The sequence below is a fragment of a genome, unplaced genomic scaffold (genome assembly GCF_019419815.1).
Source record: "Pyrus x bretschneideri cultivar Hongxiangsu unplaced genomic scaffold, Pyrus_bretschneideri_v1 Contig28, whole genome shotgun sequence".
Classification (NCBI taxonomy): Eukaryota; Viridiplantae; Streptophyta; class Magnoliopsida; order Rosales; family Rosaceae; genus Pyrus; species Pyrus x bretschneideri.
The window spans coordinates 2,196,599-2,214,127 of record NW_025999590.1 but is presented as its reverse complement, the minus strand read 5'-3'; the positions used below and the strand labels follow the sequence as shown (position 1 = coordinate 2,214,127).

Here is a 17,529-nt window from a genome sequence, read left to right as displayed (position 1 = left end):
TAGTACATTTCCTAACTACTATCTCTTACATTGGATTCTGTATTTGAATTTCCTTATCCTTTTAGGTTAACCAAATAAGAAAAATTTACAAATAAGAAAATAAATTTTAGAAAAAAAAAAAATCACAAATTTTAGAAAATAAATTTCTTCATTTTGCAATTCCTTGAAAATCTTTAATTTCTTCGTTCACACATATTAGAATTGTGGTAATATCACACTAAGTGAAACCAAATTTTCATTGATGCAAGTCCCCTACTTTTTCACACAAAAAATAATTATTGTTGCATGGCTTGATTTTGCATTATTCTGACTTACGTTGTGAGACTAGATATTGAAGAATTGTAGTATAGCAACGACAGAAAGTACTTTTATTTTTTTATTTTTATTCAAGTTGCTGCTTGCATACTTGAATTCTTTTTTACCTATAACACACGCAAACCAATTGTCACTATATATAGTTTGTGCCAATTCGTCTATGTATAATTATGTCTTACTATTACATTTTCTGTTATAAAATTTGCCCTATGTTGCTGCTGCTGCTGGTGGCTTAATCAAACTTTTTAGCCAGCCTAATTAGGCAACTAATCACATAAGCCCTCGTGCTCAAGGGCATCCCGCAGGGGCAAATCCTATTTTACGACCACCTACATCATACACCACCTGCAGCCTCTTCTGCTGAACGTTACCAAATATCCCAACGTCGCTGTCGTCGTCGTTCCCGGCAAACGCCAGGCAAACTTGATTGGCACTCGCCACATACATTATCCCCGTCTCGTCCAAATCCAACGTCATCCCTCCGCCGAAAGCAAACGAAATCTTCGGATACGTCGGCGTTTTAACATTGCTGAAGTCGTAGCAAGTGTCGAGAATAGAAAGCGCCGGAGCCGAGGTGTAGCTCTTCATCCGCTGCCGAAACGCGTCCCGCAGTGCCCTGTATGCGGTCGCCTGCAAGCGCGTGATCACCGTCCCGGAATCGATAATCGTCCCCGAGGAGGAAAAAACTTGACCGGAAATCGGTAATTTTTTCCCGCCAACGCTAATCCCGACCACGTTGAGGCCGTAAAACGACCCGTCGTCGGAGACGTCCACGAGGGGTGTGAATTTCACGCCCTTGGAAGATTGGCCGCCTTTGCCGAATCTGAGGTATCCAGTGCCGCTAGATGTGGAGGGGAGGCAGTAGGAGAAGAACCGGTTGTATTTCAAGGCGGATTGCTCGATGAGGGAGATGTTATCCCGGCCAAGACCGAGCAAACCGGCGGCACCCCCGAAGAGGCCCTTGTTGTTCTGGCCGCATCCGAACAAAAATCCATCAAAAACATCCGTCGACGTCAGGCTCAGCCGCTCTTTCCCTAAATATCCGACGGAGAAGGACCGATCTCCGTACTGAATGGTGTAGATGCATGTGGAGGTGGAGCAGCGGGGGCTGTATCCCGTGGCTGACGCCAGCTGGGAACATGTGGCAGAATTGCATGAAACATTGACGTAGGAGGCGGAGGTTGCGGGGTCAAAGATGGGCTCCTTCTGGTCGTAACACGAACCAGCACATGGGCGGCATTGGGTCCACGTTAGATCGCTGCCTGTGTCGAAAATGAGGGAAAGCTGCTTCTTGGGTGAGCCCAGACCCACGTTGACAATGTAATTGCCCGAGCCCACTACGCTTCCGGACTGGGCGGGGATGGTGGTGGCGGCGGATGGACGGGGTTTGCCGACAGTAGTTGTGGATGGTGATTTATTGATGTTGAATCGGGAGTGGATTGAGTCGACTCGGGCTTGGTCCTGGTTGAGGATTTGGGCATGAGTTAGAGTTTTGGATTTGTTCTTGTTGATTCGAGAGCATGGTCCGTGCTTGTGTACCACTTTTAGTACCGATGAAGATGATGACTCCTTGTTCTCACCGCCTGATTCAAATAGATCGGTTACAATTAGTTACACATTTTTACTATAACCGAAGGAGACTACGTCCGATACAAAATCATAAAACGCTTTCAAGTAATAAGAGTGGTTTTTAAATAACTTTTTAAGTACTTTTTGAGGAAACACTTTGCAATTTCTCCATTTTTTTTTTAAATTTTAACAAAAACACTTTTCAACAAAAAATGCTTATAAAGAGAAATATATGAGACATAACATTTTCATTTATAAATATGAAAACCCAACTTATGTCTTTAATACGTAACGTTTTCTTATAATCTCTAATGTTCTTTGTATTATTTTACTTAGTACTATAGTCTAGTGATATTTTTTTTCCACTTGTAATTACGAGGTCTTATGTTCCATTTTCGCTAATGACAAATTTAAATTACATTATTATGGCTAGCCTAGTGTGAGAGTTAGCCCCCTCCCTCATCCTTATCCTTCTGTCAGTCTTGTGGTACCTACTTATGTGGCCATGAATAAACAAAGAACATGAATGGTTTGTGGATAAATTGGTTTAGTACCAAAAGAAAATAGTTTTTAAAGGTTATGATTTCATGTTTCTATTGAGCAATCATTCCGTAATTTTTAATTATTGTAGCTTAAACACACACAAATATATATATATATATATTTTTTTTTTTCTTTTCTTTTTCCTAACAAAAAATATTATCTACACTAATAAGAGAGGATAGGTTTAGTCTCACAATAAGCTAACAATAATTTAGTTCAAATTCTCTTTTGGTAAGAATCTAACTTAAGACATCTCACTTACAAGGGAAGAGGAATGCCATTAGACTGTAATACTAAGTGACAAATATATATATATATATATATATACTTACACACAATATATATATATATATATATATTTGCAGTTAATTAAATTGTTAAATGTAAAAAAGAAAGGAGACCGTTGAAGATGAAACCTAAACAAAAGTGCATAAATATTATTATTTTTTGCTACTACAACAAAACGTCATTTGCACACACACACAGATATTTTTGAAACAAAAGACTCAAGAAACAAAACCATGAAAAAAACTCTTTTAATAACTTTATGAAAGTTCCCAAAATTTAGACAAAACGAGCCATTCTATTTTTTAAAGCATAAATTGGTTGGAGCAGCATGTTTTCCTTTTAGTATATATTTCAATTCGATTCACCTTTCATAATTTAAATTAATTTAGTGTAATCTATTAGTAGTATATGAAAAACATAATCCCTTTTGTTATTGGTGTTAATATAATCGTGTTCGCATCAGATAATAGTAAATCCTAGCTCACTATTTTCATATTTGGTTCCGTACGTATCACCATCATGCATGTTGAGACTTACATCAAACTACCAAAACTTTATTACTTTCCAAAATAATATAATTTTATGACTTCAGGATTTTGCAGAATCTAAGCCGTGCTTTCTTTATTAAAATATCCCCTAATTTTCTTTTATCTATTTTATAAAACGAAACATTTCTCCGACCAGCCGCAGGACATATATTTCCAACATTGCAATTAAACCTTGTACATAGAAGCAAGCTCTAACAAATTATACAGTGGCCTTCTATGTGAGTGATTTTTTATACGAATGATCTTTTGCAATGATGACTTACGAAATGACCGGTTCAATAATATTGAAAAAAAAAAAAACTTGAACATATTTATTAACCTTTGGCGGAGGAGCTAGGGCTGCATGAGGTTGCTGGCAGCAGAGAATTGAGTTCAACTGTATGAGAAACTGGATGGGTTTCAACTGTATGGGGATTCTGGTTCTCTTCCAAGGCAAAGCCCTTCTCCAAAGAGCTGAGAATTAGGGATAGATATACAGAGAAGCAAAGTAAATAGTTCATGAGGAAGGAGGAGGAGGAGCAAGAAATACTGGGAGTTGCCGCCGTGAATATCGAAAACTCTTCCCAGAATTCAAATTATGGTGTTGCTCCTGCATATAGCGCGACCTTCTCAGCCTTATAAGCAAATGGGAAACCTATTGGCGTCTTACACGTATCCCTTACAACTTGACATGAGACCAATTGATTGATTAGGGTTTTTTTTTAAGGGTAGATATAACAGTCTGTAGAAATGGCGTATGTGTACGTATATTTAGACTGCGTGGCTTCAGCTTCACGTTCTTTGCTGAATTAAGACCAACTATCCCGAATCACATACACAGATATTGACAAACGTAGCACGCTTAAAAGTGAGTGACAAATACTATAGTCTATACGTGACGCAACCTTCTCACCGTTTTGTTCATATAGTATAAAGACACAGCATCGACCTTAGCTAAAGGGTGAGACCTTAGGCAACCACCTTATATACCTTCCCCTCCGTCATTTTACCTAAAATTTCATCACGTGATTGGTAAGCTTGATGAGAGAGAAACAATATTTATGAACAGGACGTCTCTGATTTACAACACTACACATACGTACACAACTTGTGAATAATATTGACATGGCGTGTATTTAGGTATAATATATTGCTTGACCTGTAATGACATATAGCTGGATGATATATTGAATATCTCTGTGCATTCGACTCGTTTGACTATATCATTGATCAGGGTTAGCTTGCTTTGTAATCGTACATAGTTGTTGGCCAATAAAAGTAGTCTTTATTATGTGACTGGTTAACGTAACGAAGGAGATAAATACATATGAGCTAGTGTATTTATGATTGTATGTGACTTGTGCTATAGAAATATTTCTTCCTATTCTAGCGTAGAAAACATCGACCAGCACAACATGTTAGTTGATTTATATCATTTCCGTGGATCTAATTACCTACTAATAGCTATAGGGAAGGCACCCAAATTATCATCCACTACTAATTTGCACTATATATACCTTAGTATATTATTGCATGAACATGGTTTTCTTGTTAATTATAGGCAAATTAGCAACTTCATTAGTTCTTGCATTCATTTCAGCCTTCCAGAAGAAAAAAAAAAAAAAAAATATATATATATATATATATATAACCATTTGTACAGTATTTTCCAGCACTGAATTGACTTGGGTCAACCTTGATTTTTCAGTAGTGGAGACATGCTGGAAGGGCAGCCCAATGGAATCATCATGTTTTCCATGATTTTAATCCTCCAAAACAAATATATATGATGAGCGGATCCTTTTATAGTTGGCAAATCAATCCATTGGTTTGTTAATGGATATCCGTTAAGACTCGTTTAATTTTTATATCACCATAATATATAAGTGTGAATAGTAGTGGTGATGATGGTGTTAGGTGAAATCAAACTACATGAGTCTTAAAATTACTCATTAACAATTCAATGACTTGGTTTGCCACCTCTAGATTCATACACGATTGTTAGACAATTTTTTTTAAGGCCCACTCCGTCTACTTTTAGGTATTCCTTCAAATATTATGTCTAAAAAAAATTACCTAACATAAAACCATATAACGGTTGGAATAAGACTTTAGGGCCGTATTCGGTAATTTTTTTTCACTACAAATGAATATCTTAATAGTTTTATATTTGTCTAATTTTTTATAAAAATAATCAATGAATGATGTTCTAAATCGATCCAAACATGAAATACATTTACGGAATAGACTCTACAAAAACTTTTGTAAGATGATGGTGGAAAAAAAAAATGATACGGATCCGTCCCATATATTTTAATTTTCTAAGTGGTAACCCACCCACCCCAAAATCGACACCATCCCAGTATAACGTACTCCACAAATTATATAGAAGTCCAAAATCTAATATTGATGCATTTATTTCATTATCCCATGTAAATCTTTGGCATGCTATTGCTTATTATTGTTCATATTAAAAATTCGACAACATACTATGATTAAATACAATACTATCAATAATTCGAATTCAGAGTTTGAGAAAATATTATGATTAAAACGAAGACTTGTATGACAGGATAATAATTATTTTTTGGCGTAATTGTGCAACATGAACAATAACTTTATGAGTTTATTTGGTGCATTATTTTGGCACAATTGCACCCAACAAATAATTGAGTCCACGAAGACCACACCCAGCATCACATTAAAATTACTGGATGAAAATTAACACCCACCAAGGTTTATTCAATTCAATACCACTCCATATAAATACTACTTCTTTATAAATCTATTATGTACTTGACCATCCTCACTAATAAAGCAATATTAGCACAATAATAAGTAGAAATTTTCTTTTGCTTATAAATTCATGCAAAATAAAAACAAATTTCCAATTAATATGTACCAACAATTAAGTTAATTCGTCAATTTTTTTTCTCTTCATATGTACAATGAAATACCCCAAATGAGACGATCTTTTTGTAGTTATAAGTTGTGTTATTCCATCCCATGAAGACATATTCATGAATCCGTCACAATCTAGACTTGAATTATTGTTCATGAATTTATGACTTTTGACATCAGAATATTGTTTTCATAACAATGTGATGGCCTTAGTTAACAAAATTAAATAGAATGGGTGGTCAATATCCTAATGGATAAGGTGTTGGGTTTCCACTCATGCATCTTGGGTTCAAAACTCCTTCCTCTCTTAAATTACTGTAATAGTTTTGAATCTTCATTTGTTTCCTTAAAAATAATAATTAAAAAAAAAAAATCCTTAGTCCTGCATAGTTCTCTTCTTCTTGTTTGATTGTTAATTGCACATCAACAGTTTCTGGTGATTAATCATGAAAGAAAAATAGTGGGAATCTTTAATCCGAGAGGGAAAAATGATTGATATGTTGAAACTTGTAAGGGTGTGGGGTAGACAGAAGTTGTAGTGGATGGCGGAGAAAAGCTGGAATCTGTCCCAAAAATGAAAGAGTGAGAGAGATACTGATAGAGATTTTGATGGCTTTACTTCCGATCACGTTGTAGTTTTCAGTACCAGCATGCAACATTTAAATTTTTATTTATTTATAAGAGTTCATACTTTCTACGAATTGGCATGGCTTAGTTATTATTATTTTATTTTTTCATCCATATGCCTAATTTCCCCTCTTTGATAGTGCACCGTGCACCGTTGAATATTATCTCTTTAGCGACCCATCACATCATCATCTGAAGTTTCTAATCTGAATATATCGCAAAAATCTTAGCGACCCATTACATCAATATTATCTCTTTAGGAATTCATGTGTAGTACACGCGATCTATTACACTAATATTATATCTTTAAGAATTCATATGGAGTATGTGCGATCGTCTTTTGTTAAATAACGAAATTTGCACTAATATAGTGTTGACTATTGATAATAACACGTTGATAATTAAATTGTGTTGTTGACAATTTGTATATCAATATTATATGTTATTTATCGACAACTTATCTTTTAATAAAGAACGAACATCTTGTCCTGAGAAGAACTAACTATATGCATGCTTTATATATATAATAAAGTTACTTGTATAGTTTCTAAGATGATTCCCAACCCTAGATCATATAATTCATGTTAATGTAATGTAGTTGGAACGGAGTCAATGTTTGGTTATATTTTTCCTAATGTAATGTAATAAAGAACGAACATCTTATCTAGTGCTTAGTTGATTAATCATCGAGGAACTATCCAAACAACTACATAAGGATGAATTTTTCTTTGAGTTCACACTCTTGGGTAGTCTTCATGTGCTTATTTTCTGGTTGCACATGGATGTCGCATTTGCAAATCGCCACCCCTTTTTAATGCAACATGATATACTAAGAAGGACACTACTCTAAAAACGCATTTTAGAACCATTTCGTGTTTAGAGTTAATTAACTTTATTTTTAGCATAGTTTAGCAGTTATTTCTTTGATTAAGATGGATTATTGCTCATTGTGTTTCATATATATAGATAACTATTTGAAAACATATTGAACTTACTTAAACACGAGAAGAACTTTCATGCAACTAGGATCTTGTAGGGACATAATATGTCGACTAATAGGAACACATGCACCATGCATACAACTTATCAAATATGACTACTCTACCCTTGACGGAATACACAAACCTTAGTCAAATCCTAACGGGCTAATGGGCCACATACCCTAGGAAGGTCCTAGAAGCCCACAATCAACATGCCCCCAGACCCAATTCATTGCAAACGGTCCAAGTCGATTGCCACTGAACCTACGCATATCACCTTGCTATGTAATGGGCTTACTTATCAATCTCTTAGCATGATAAGACTCTCCAAAGAATATTTAGGAATCTCATTAGAATATTTCTCCATCAATGTGCCTACTAGATAACTTTCTGCTAACAGGTTCAACAAACCTGGACGCTAGGGTTAATTTTTCAATTTTCTATAAATACCTTAGGTCAACCACTTGATTCTAGTAATAAAAAAAATATCACCACACTCTTATTACTTCCTACATTCTTTTTGACTTAGGAATAGAGATCCTTTGGCCAACACTGTGTAAGAATTGCAGAAACCTTGGAGATGAAGAAAGAAGAAAGAACGCAGAAGAAAGAAGAAGAAACGAGAGAGAGAGAGTTAGGAGGGAAAACAGACTTTGAGAGAAGAAAATATTTGTTATTTTTCACAGTATTTTCTGTTTACAAAAGAACTGTTATATGTAGTTACAACACCTTCCTTACTAAGCTTAGGACTAACTGCTATCTAACAACCTTATAACAAACTATGTAGGATCTTGACAAGTGTCATTCATTTCTGCCATAGATTTATCTTTCCCTTGGAGGTTGGTATTTCCTGCTTCACTATTCTTACACACTGGTGTTAGTCTAACTTTGTTTGTCCCTTTTCTTGTGCGTAGGTTTCGCCAATAAAATATGAGGTGAAAATTTGCTCCCACAAATACAACAATAGAAATATCCTTTAACTAATCATGCAATGACATGTGAATTTTGTACAATGCGTGATTGCCCTTATGGTAACTTCACAATATCATGATCAGGATGTAGACAAGTTCCCACCTATACCTTAATTTCCTTCAATGTGAGGAGTTCCTTTGAAAGCTTTCCACTTTTCCTAGTTCTCAAATCAGAAATTGTTTTCATATACATACAACTGCCTTTTTGCAACAAGTTCACATTAGTAGACAAGGCAAGTTGGTGATTCCTTGGAACAAAGCCTATGTTCATTCTGAATCAGAGGTTTGGTTTGATCAATTTACAAACTTCGAACATTCCAACTCTTTTATTAATTTCTAAACTTACTGAAACAAGAATTTGAATCGTTACAAGAAATAGTGCATACAATAGTATACAAATGTGAAACCAATTTGGTATTTTGAGCAAAGATGGTGAGCCAGCTTATGCAGCCAACAAAACCGAATCATGATTTTGGAGAGGAGCATCATCACAGCAGTCGCTGACATAATCGAAATCATGCATTAAAACCATTAAATTAGCAACAACATCCATCCTTCTGATTTCCTCCATCAAAACTGCCAATACGAAATATATCTCTTTGCAGTGGGGATGGGAGCGATCTTCAGCTTTGAAAGAAATCACCTCATCCTTGGTTTCTATCCAACTCCAGCCAGGGACTCTTCTCACACCCTTTTCCCTCATAAGTCTCTTTACACTAGCTTTCTCAACCCACCTTTTGAGATGTCCATACATGTTGCAGAGAAGAAGAACGTAAGTGCAGTGCTCTTCCGGTTCTAGGTCTAGCAGATGGCTTGCAATTTGAGTAGCTAATTCAATATTCCCACAAGCCTTACAGGCACCAAGTCTTCAAAACCATTGCGTCGGGTTTAAATGGCATTGCCTTCAATCAGGCCTTTTGCCTCATCTAGACGCCCAGCTTGCCCGTATAGATCTACTGCGCACGCATAATGCTCCATTCGCAGGGTTATTCCATAATCGAATTCCTTAGATTTTAGAAATTTGCTGCCTTGTTCTACCAAACCCATGTGGCTACAGGCAGTTAGTACTGCAACAAAGGTTATATGATCTAGTTTCACCTTTTCCTTATTCATTTGGAAGAAGAGGTCGAGTGCAACATATCCCTGCCCATGCTGTGCATATCAGAAAATGATTGAGTTTCAAATGATTGAGCTGTCTCTGGGGGTCTCTTCAAAGGATTTTCTAGTATCCCCAATGATCCCACACTTTGTGTACATAAATATCAAAGAACTAGCGACAAATTCATTGGACTCGAGCCCTGATTTTTGTGCCAATGCGTGAGCCTGTTGACCCAGTTGGAGGGTTACTAAATCCGAACTTGACCTGAGGACAGCTGAGAGAGCATAATGATCAATCTCTACCTCCGAATTTTTCATATCCCCAAAGAGTTTCAAGGCATCTTCATTTAAACCAATTTGTGAGAATCCAGTCAAATTCTCTCTCCACTCACCAATGCTGGACAGACTCAGAACATGTGATTGACTAATTGACCAAATATATTATATTGATCGACCAACTACTCACATCTCGCAACTATCCATCGATTCTTATCTAGCAACTATGATCTTATTTAAAAATGAAAAAGAATAACATAAACTCAAGAAAGATAACAGCCATTTCAATTTCCTCTCTGTACCCTGATCACTTAAAACAAAATGAATTGGTCTTCTACGTTAATTGACAGCACATATAATATAAGGTTTTACAAATGCATGTTAAAAACAATTTTAGACATTGAGCAACGCTTACAAAGTAGTACCATTTGGCTATAATTGCCTTTCAATTTTTCTCCTCCAACCAACAAAACCGTCACCAGATTGCAAGTATTTTCATTCCTTCAGGCATTAGTCGTCGGACAAGAGGCTCGAATTTCGCCTTCATCACCTGTCTTCACGCCGATGCTAGCAAGTTTCAAGAATGACTCGGTCCAGCTCTGGAAAAAAACTAACTTGGTCCTGTGCAAAAATCTCCACTTGTTTTCTTCTTCAGTTCTTCTGCCATTGGTTAGCAAGACGGAATCCGATTGAAACAGCCCTCTGTGCTAAGAGATTCTGGTAGTACTGATTATTGAAGGCAAACGATGTTTTAGGCTCGGGTGTCCTCCCATGAATTTGTCCTCGGCGGTTTTGTTGCCTTCTGTGACCTTGCTGTTGGTGGATCATCTTTCACTAGCTTTCTTTGATTTGTGGTTGTTGTTCCTATCTATGCAGTGCTTTGTGGAGGTTGTGGAGTCGTTTTTTCCATCATTTTTGCGGATTTGGTTGGTTGTTTGGAATTTTGTTTCTCGGCAATGCTCTGCTTCTGTGGCAGGAGAGATTTTTCAGTGTGACCGTCATACAAGGTGGTACATTATGTGTTTCTATATAAATGGTGGGATATGTGTGTTAAAAGATTAATAACTTAAAAATTAAAATTTTCCACCACTTACATAAAAATATGTAGTATATCATCTATATTCCTATCATAACTAAAAATTTCTCCTGCGGTAGCAGTTCAAGTAGGATTGTAGGGTCTTTGTTTGGTTTTTCCATTTCTGGGCTCAAAACTTTATTTTGGGCTTTCTAATTTAGAGACCAGTGATTATAAATTTTTAATTGAGAGACCATTGTTTTAAATCAATACTAATTAAGTTTATCACTAGTATTATTGTTGAGTGGTATTTCTTTTCACTTGTAAATTAGAGGTCCTAACTTCGATTCTCGCCAAAGGCGATTTAAACCACTTTATTGCTAGTCTATTGTGAGGCATAACTCATTCCCCCACCCTCTTAATGTAGATAATATCATTTGTTAAAAAAATGCAAATTAACTCATCACCTCGATTTCAAAATCAATAATATTTAGGGCAACGACTAGTACTCTAAACATCTTACTAGTAAACACTTTGAACCCCATGCTATACACCATATGTATTCTATGTCACATAATTGGTATTAAAATATTAAGATATAGTTGGCGCCAGTAGGTCAAAAGGAGAGATTGTTTAGTGCAGAGATTTTTTAGTATATCTAGAATATGGGATTAAACATTACATATCATAGATAATTGGAGAGACAATTGAAAAAAAAAAAAAAAAAAATCTTCATTTGTATAATAACATGTAACGTACCATTCCGTGTTCAAATACACTGAAAATTCTCTCGACGAAAACACGGCTTCGTGTCGAGTGCTAAGACTTGTGCGCTTGTTGCACCCGACTAGCTCATACTAGACTAGCTTGGCTTAGACTAAGTAGTACTAAAATTGTGAATCGTTTGATGCAATGTCGCATTAAGACTAAATTTATTTTTAAATTAATTATAAAAACTAAATTTCACATTCTGATCTGAATAATTAAATTTAGACATCCTCCAAATTCTTTTTTCTTTTATTTTTTTTTTAATTGATGAAGTTCAAGATAATCATGGTAATTCTAATATATTACGAAAAATAATAATAATAATTAAGTTCATCAATTTCCCTTCTTCATGCCTTTCCATCTCTGTTCATCTGCCATAGCCTTGCTAATCCCATCATCATCCCAATTATGAAAACAAATAGTTGCAGACCTGTTTTCTCCCAACGGCATGCTTTGATGAAGAACAATACATGGCTCTCACCAGTTCACGCGAAGGAGGCGTAATGGACATGAATGTAGTGGATGACAAATCTGATTCATTTGTGGTATTCAATTATCGATTTCATTTATGTGCGGGGTTCTAACAGTTTGAAAATTGAAGACAAGTTTTTAATTTTCAATCCAAAAAACTTCCGGAACCAGACTTTCTTTTCAATTTTTTGAAACTTTTAGAATACCTATTATCTCGAAATATCTTAGAAAATAATTTAGGATTCCTACATTTTACAAGTTTGACTCAGCCTATTTAGTATGTTTATAACAAGGAAGAAAATAGAATTTCTGCATTTTACAAATTTAAAGATACTTGAATTGGTTCGGCATCAACTGTCGCCTCGTGAAGTTTGGTTTCTCGCTTATGTGCTATATGGATATGATCATGGGATTGCTTGTCTTGTCACTGTTTCAATTAAGATGGATCCAAAAATGGTTCGCTGAATGAGAGCTTATTAATCAAGAACAAATTAATAGAGTATTCATGTATTTTTCATTCCTAACTTGCACTACAAGAAACTGCTTTTTAATTACAAAATTTATGGCATTTAAAACAAAAATGTCATTAAAAGAACCCATGATGGCTTTTTTTTTCTTTTTTTTTTTTTTTTTTTCAAATGATCTCACTCTCTCTCATGACATGTATTTTAAAAAGCGTCAAGGGTAAGATCCTTTAATGACTTTTTTTTTCTAAACGACATAAGTTTTACGTTATTAAAGGGTAATTTTCTTGTAGTGTAAGTGAGAGCACCTTTAAGAATTTAACCCCATTTTCATGAAAAATCAAGCTAATTTTGTCTTTTTCTCTATTTTTTTCTTTACTTGTTGCATTGATAATTTAATACTCATTCATGTTAACAATAATATGCTACTCAATATGATTTTAAACATGAGATCGGGAGTGAGCAAACAAAGAAGGGGGAGGAAAACTTAATAACTGTCACATCCAGGTCCGGGGCGGGACCACTTTACGGGCTCTACTCCACCGTAGCATGATATTGTCCGCTTTGGGCCCCCAACACACCCTCACGGTTTTGTTTCTAGGAACTCACATGAAAACTTTCCAGTGAGTCACTCATCTTGGAAATGCTCTCGCGCGCTACTCGCTTAACTTCGGAATTCCGATGGAACCCGAAGCCAGTGAGCTCCCAAAAAGCCTCATGCTAGGTAGGGATGAGAATATATAAGGATCACTCCCCTGGGCGATGTGAGATCTTACAATAACTCAACTAGAATTTGTAAATATTTCACAAGATTAATATATACACTAAATTTTCAACTTTGGAAAAAGAGAGAGGGTACGTATGTGCCCTCCCTCTCCTCTGACTTATACTTTCTCGAGCTCTAAACACATGACCATATTCTGAGTACACCTCAAAATTATTCTCAACATACATACACAACATTACTTAATATCTTTTTTGGTTGGGAAACCAATGTTTTATTTTTAATTTACTAGCTGTATTACTAACACATAACCTATCCACTTTGTTTAGGTGTATCAGTATTACAATTGTATCTGTTGGTTCACCTAATGAATCATTGGCAACCATCAGGGGCAAATCCAACCTTTCCACCAGCAACGTCATACACTACCTGCAACCTCTTCTGTTGAACGTTCCCAATAATCCCGACACTCCTATCATCTTTGTTTCCGGCAAACGCCAAGCAAAACTGCGAAGCACTCTGCTGGACTAATATTCCTGTTGCGTCCACGTCTACCGTAACCCCATTGCCAAACACAAACCCTATCTTTGGAAAGGTTATCGTTTTGATTCCACTGAAATCGTAACACGTGTCCAGCAGGGAAGAAATCGACGTAGCAGTTGGGTACCTCTTCATCGCTTCTCGAAATGCGTTCCGCAGCGCTGTGTACGCAGTGGCTGGGAGGCGCGTGATCACAGTCCCCGAGTCGATAATTGTTCCCGAAGTCGAAAATACCGAAGCTGAAATTGGCAGTTGACTCCCACCGATGCTGATACCGACCAGTTCGAGGCCGTAATACAACGCGCCTCGAGATAATGTGGTGAGCGGTGTGAACTTGACGGCGTTATATCCTGAACGTCCATTGTCGGAGTTGCCTAAGCTGAGGTAACCGGTGGAGCTTGAAGTGGAGGGGAGGCAGTAGGAGAAGAATCTGTTGTACTTCTGAGCTCTTTGTTCAACGAGGGAGATCTTGCTTCGACCGAGACCGAGCAAACCGGCGATGCCCCTAAATAAGCCTTGGTTATTCTGGCCGCAGCCGAAGACGAAACCATTAAAAACATCTGTTGAAGTCAAAGTTAACTTCTCGCTGGCAAAGAAGCCGACCGTGAACGAGCGGTCTCCATACTGTTGGCCGTAAACACAGGTGGAGGCGGAACAATTGCTAGCGACACCGGAGGCTGCAAGTTGGGAACACGCGGCGGAGTTGCAGGAGATGTTGGAGTAAGAGGTAGAGAGAGAAGGGTCGAAGATGGGATCTTTCTGTTGGTAACAAGATACAGAACATGGTCGGCACTGCGTCCAAGTGAGACTGCTGCCGGTGTCGAATACAAGCGAGAGTTTCTTCTGGGGCGAACCCAAGCCAACACTGACGAAGTAGTTTCCTGAACCAAGTACGCTGCCGGACTGGGCGGGAATCACGGTGGCGTCGGATTGTGCAAGTGGGACGGGGATTCTGTAATTATGGATTGGGTCGTTGAAATGGGAGTGGATTGAGTTGACTCGGGCTTCGTCTTGCTTGAGGATTTGTGTGTGATATTCATCTTGATCGGCAGGGTTACTGTTTGATTTGAGTTGGTGGAATTGGTTGCATGGGCCATGCTTGTGGACCACTTTCAGTACGGATGCCGCCTTATTGTCATGACCTGAATTGAAACATGTATAGGTTTGTCATTATATACATAGTTAATAGTCACAATATATATATTGTGTGGGGACAGAACGGTGGCACCACTTTTTTTTACACATGTTTTTATAAAGCTTACTTCGTAATATATTTCAATTATTCAAAGTGTATTGCTATTCAAATCATCTATCTTTTAGATATTCCTTAAAGATCGTGTCTACTAAAAATCATTTAAATCTGAAATCATATGAATGTTGAATTACGATTTAGGATTTTTTTGTAAAACCATATTTGTCAATTTTATTCATAAAAAGATGGACGGTTTTGATGGTTAAAATACATAACGGAGTGGGTACATTTTAGCCATAAATAAAAACATACCAAAGGTGACGTTTCTAACATTAAGTGGATTTATTTGGAAAATTAAATTAAATTATGTTGACATGTAAATAATTATTAAAATATTGACGTGGATAAGAATCAAAGGACCACGATAAAAAATTTAAAAAAAAAAGAAAAAGATTTCAATCGATGGAATAGAAAAATGAAGGATTTAAACCTAATTTTTTCTATAAAATATTTCCATGGTACTTGCACTCATTCAGCACCATGCATGCAATAATCCGTACATAAAGCAAGCAGAGTACGCTCCATTGAAAGGTTGAAAAGACAACATCTGCGTGCATGGATAGAGGAGTTAGCTAGAGAGAATATGGGATTAACCTTTGGTGGAGGGGCTGCAGGTGTTTGCTGGTAGAAGAGAGTTGACTTCAACAGTGTGAGTAAGTGAAAGGAGGTGGGTTTTTGTATCTCTTACTGCCAAAGAGCAGAGAATTAGGCATAGAAATGCTGATAAACCAATGGAGAATCTAAGGAACAAGGAGGAGCTAGAAATGGGAGTTGCCATGGATAGCAAATTAGCAAGTCTTCTTGCTATTTCCTCTTGATAATGTTGTTCCTGTGAGCATACGTTCTCAACCTTATATGCTAATTGGAAATTTGGAAGATATGCAGGGATGGCAACTGTGTGTTGTCGGGTTTAATTATTTTTCCGTTGAAGAGTACATAGTTTGATCAATTGGTAATCATAGTTTAAGTACGACGGAAAATTTAATATTATTATTATATTAAATTTATTAATGAGTGGAACTTAGAAGTAATGTCTTAATGGAAATACGTTTCTATCCTATTGAAGAGTTATAACTTTTAACTTTTTATGAACAATCACATGCTTTTCAAAGAGGCATCTCAAATTCTATAAATAAGGAAGCTTTATAGTCGTTGGACAATTTTTCATCATCCATATATTCATACATATAGTGCACTAAACGTAAGAGAGTCTCTTTAAGTCTATACAAGAGAGTTTTCTACATGATCGTGGTTCAGTGGAGCCTTGTGATATGGAGTGCTACTATTACAAGGACTTGGTCGTTGTATCATGGGAGACAAGCTCTGGTCAACCATGAACATCATAGTAGGGCGTAAACTTATCTTAAGAACATAGTGTCCAACACTTGCCTCGACCATATTTTAAAGTTTTTCTAATCCATTATGTCATGTTCATTTAACATTGGTTACTTATGTGCATGCATTACTTTGATATATAATTGCATGAATTATTTTTTGATTTTCTATGCAATAATATGGCAATTAGCTCATATTTTTCTAACAATCTTAAGACAAGTTTATTGGTTTGATTACTATGTTTGAGAATTAAATTATCCGTGATATAATAATACTTGGTCTTATGGGCATGATCTTTCTTTCAGACTTATTTCTTTCATGTTTTGTCTCTATAGATTAATTTTTATGGTAGAATTAATGGTCTGGTAAGTAATTTTCATGAGGTTGTGGCTTTGATTCCAAACAGTGTCGTCAATTTAAAGAAAACCATTTATTTTCTTAATTACAATTTAAATACATATCATATCTGATAAAAACTATCATATAATATGTCTGATATGTCATTTAGTCCTCTATAAGTACAGAATTGACAAATATTGTAAGAATCTTAGGGGGTTTATTAAGATTTATACGGACTCATGTTGAGTTTTAGAAGCGATCAACTTTCACGAATTTGGTAGAATTTGATTAAATATTTTAAAACTCCATAAAGTTTCTTGGACTTTAATGTAATTTTGTGGAAAAGAATAAAGAGTTAAATGATGGACTTTTGCAAAATTCTAGAGAGTACTCAATGCTAGAATATGTTAGGATTACGTGGTTTATCAAGCATATTTATTATGTTTTAGTTTTTATTATTAAAATGGTCATCATGATCATGACAAAGTGGTCTTATAAGATGGTAGTAATAACGATGGTGATGAAA

At 36.1% G+C, this 17,529-nt stretch overlaps 3 protein-coding genes across 3 annotated transcripts; all 3 read right to left on the bottom strand.

The window, feature by feature from the left end:
- Positions 1-354: 354 nt before the first annotated feature.
- LOC103949691 (aspartyl protease family protein At5g10770-like) lies at positions 355-4,247 on the bottom strand. Its single transcript, XM_018648035.2, has 3 exons — positions 4,233-4,247; positions 3,583-3,820; positions 355-1,898 (listed from the first exon to the last, which is right to left on the bottom strand). Exons 1-3 carry the CDS (start codon positions 4,245-4,247, stop codon positions 604-606), a joined length of 1,548 nt encoding a protein of 515 aa, XP_018503551.2. The 3' UTR covers positions 355-603.
- Positions 4,248-9,163: 4,916 nt separating this feature from the next.
- Positions 9,164-10,923, bottom strand: LOC125479106 (putative pentatricopeptide repeat-containing protein At3g25970). The gene is made up of 4 exons (XM_048588142.1): positions 10,760-10,923; positions 10,000-10,243; positions 9,624-9,873; positions 9,164-9,522 (listed from the first exon to the last, which is right to left on the bottom strand). The coding sequence occupies exons 1-4, from the start codon at positions 10,921-10,923 to the stop codon at positions 9,164-9,166; spliced, it is 1,017 nt and encodes a 338-aa protein (XP_048444099.1).
- Positions 10,924-13,608: 2,685 nt separating this feature from the next.
- LOC103949693 (aspartyl protease family protein At5g10770-like) lies at positions 13,609-16,138 on the bottom strand. The gene is made up of 2 exons (XM_009360799.3): positions 15,924-16,138; positions 13,609-15,219 (listed from the first exon to the last, which is right to left on the bottom strand). Exons 1-2 carry the CDS (start codon positions 16,105-16,107, stop codon positions 13,910-13,912), a joined length of 1,494 nt encoding a protein of 497 aa, XP_009359074.1. The 5' UTR covers positions 16,108-16,138; the 3' UTR covers positions 13,609-13,909.
- Positions 16,139-17,529: the final 1,391 nt, after the last annotated feature.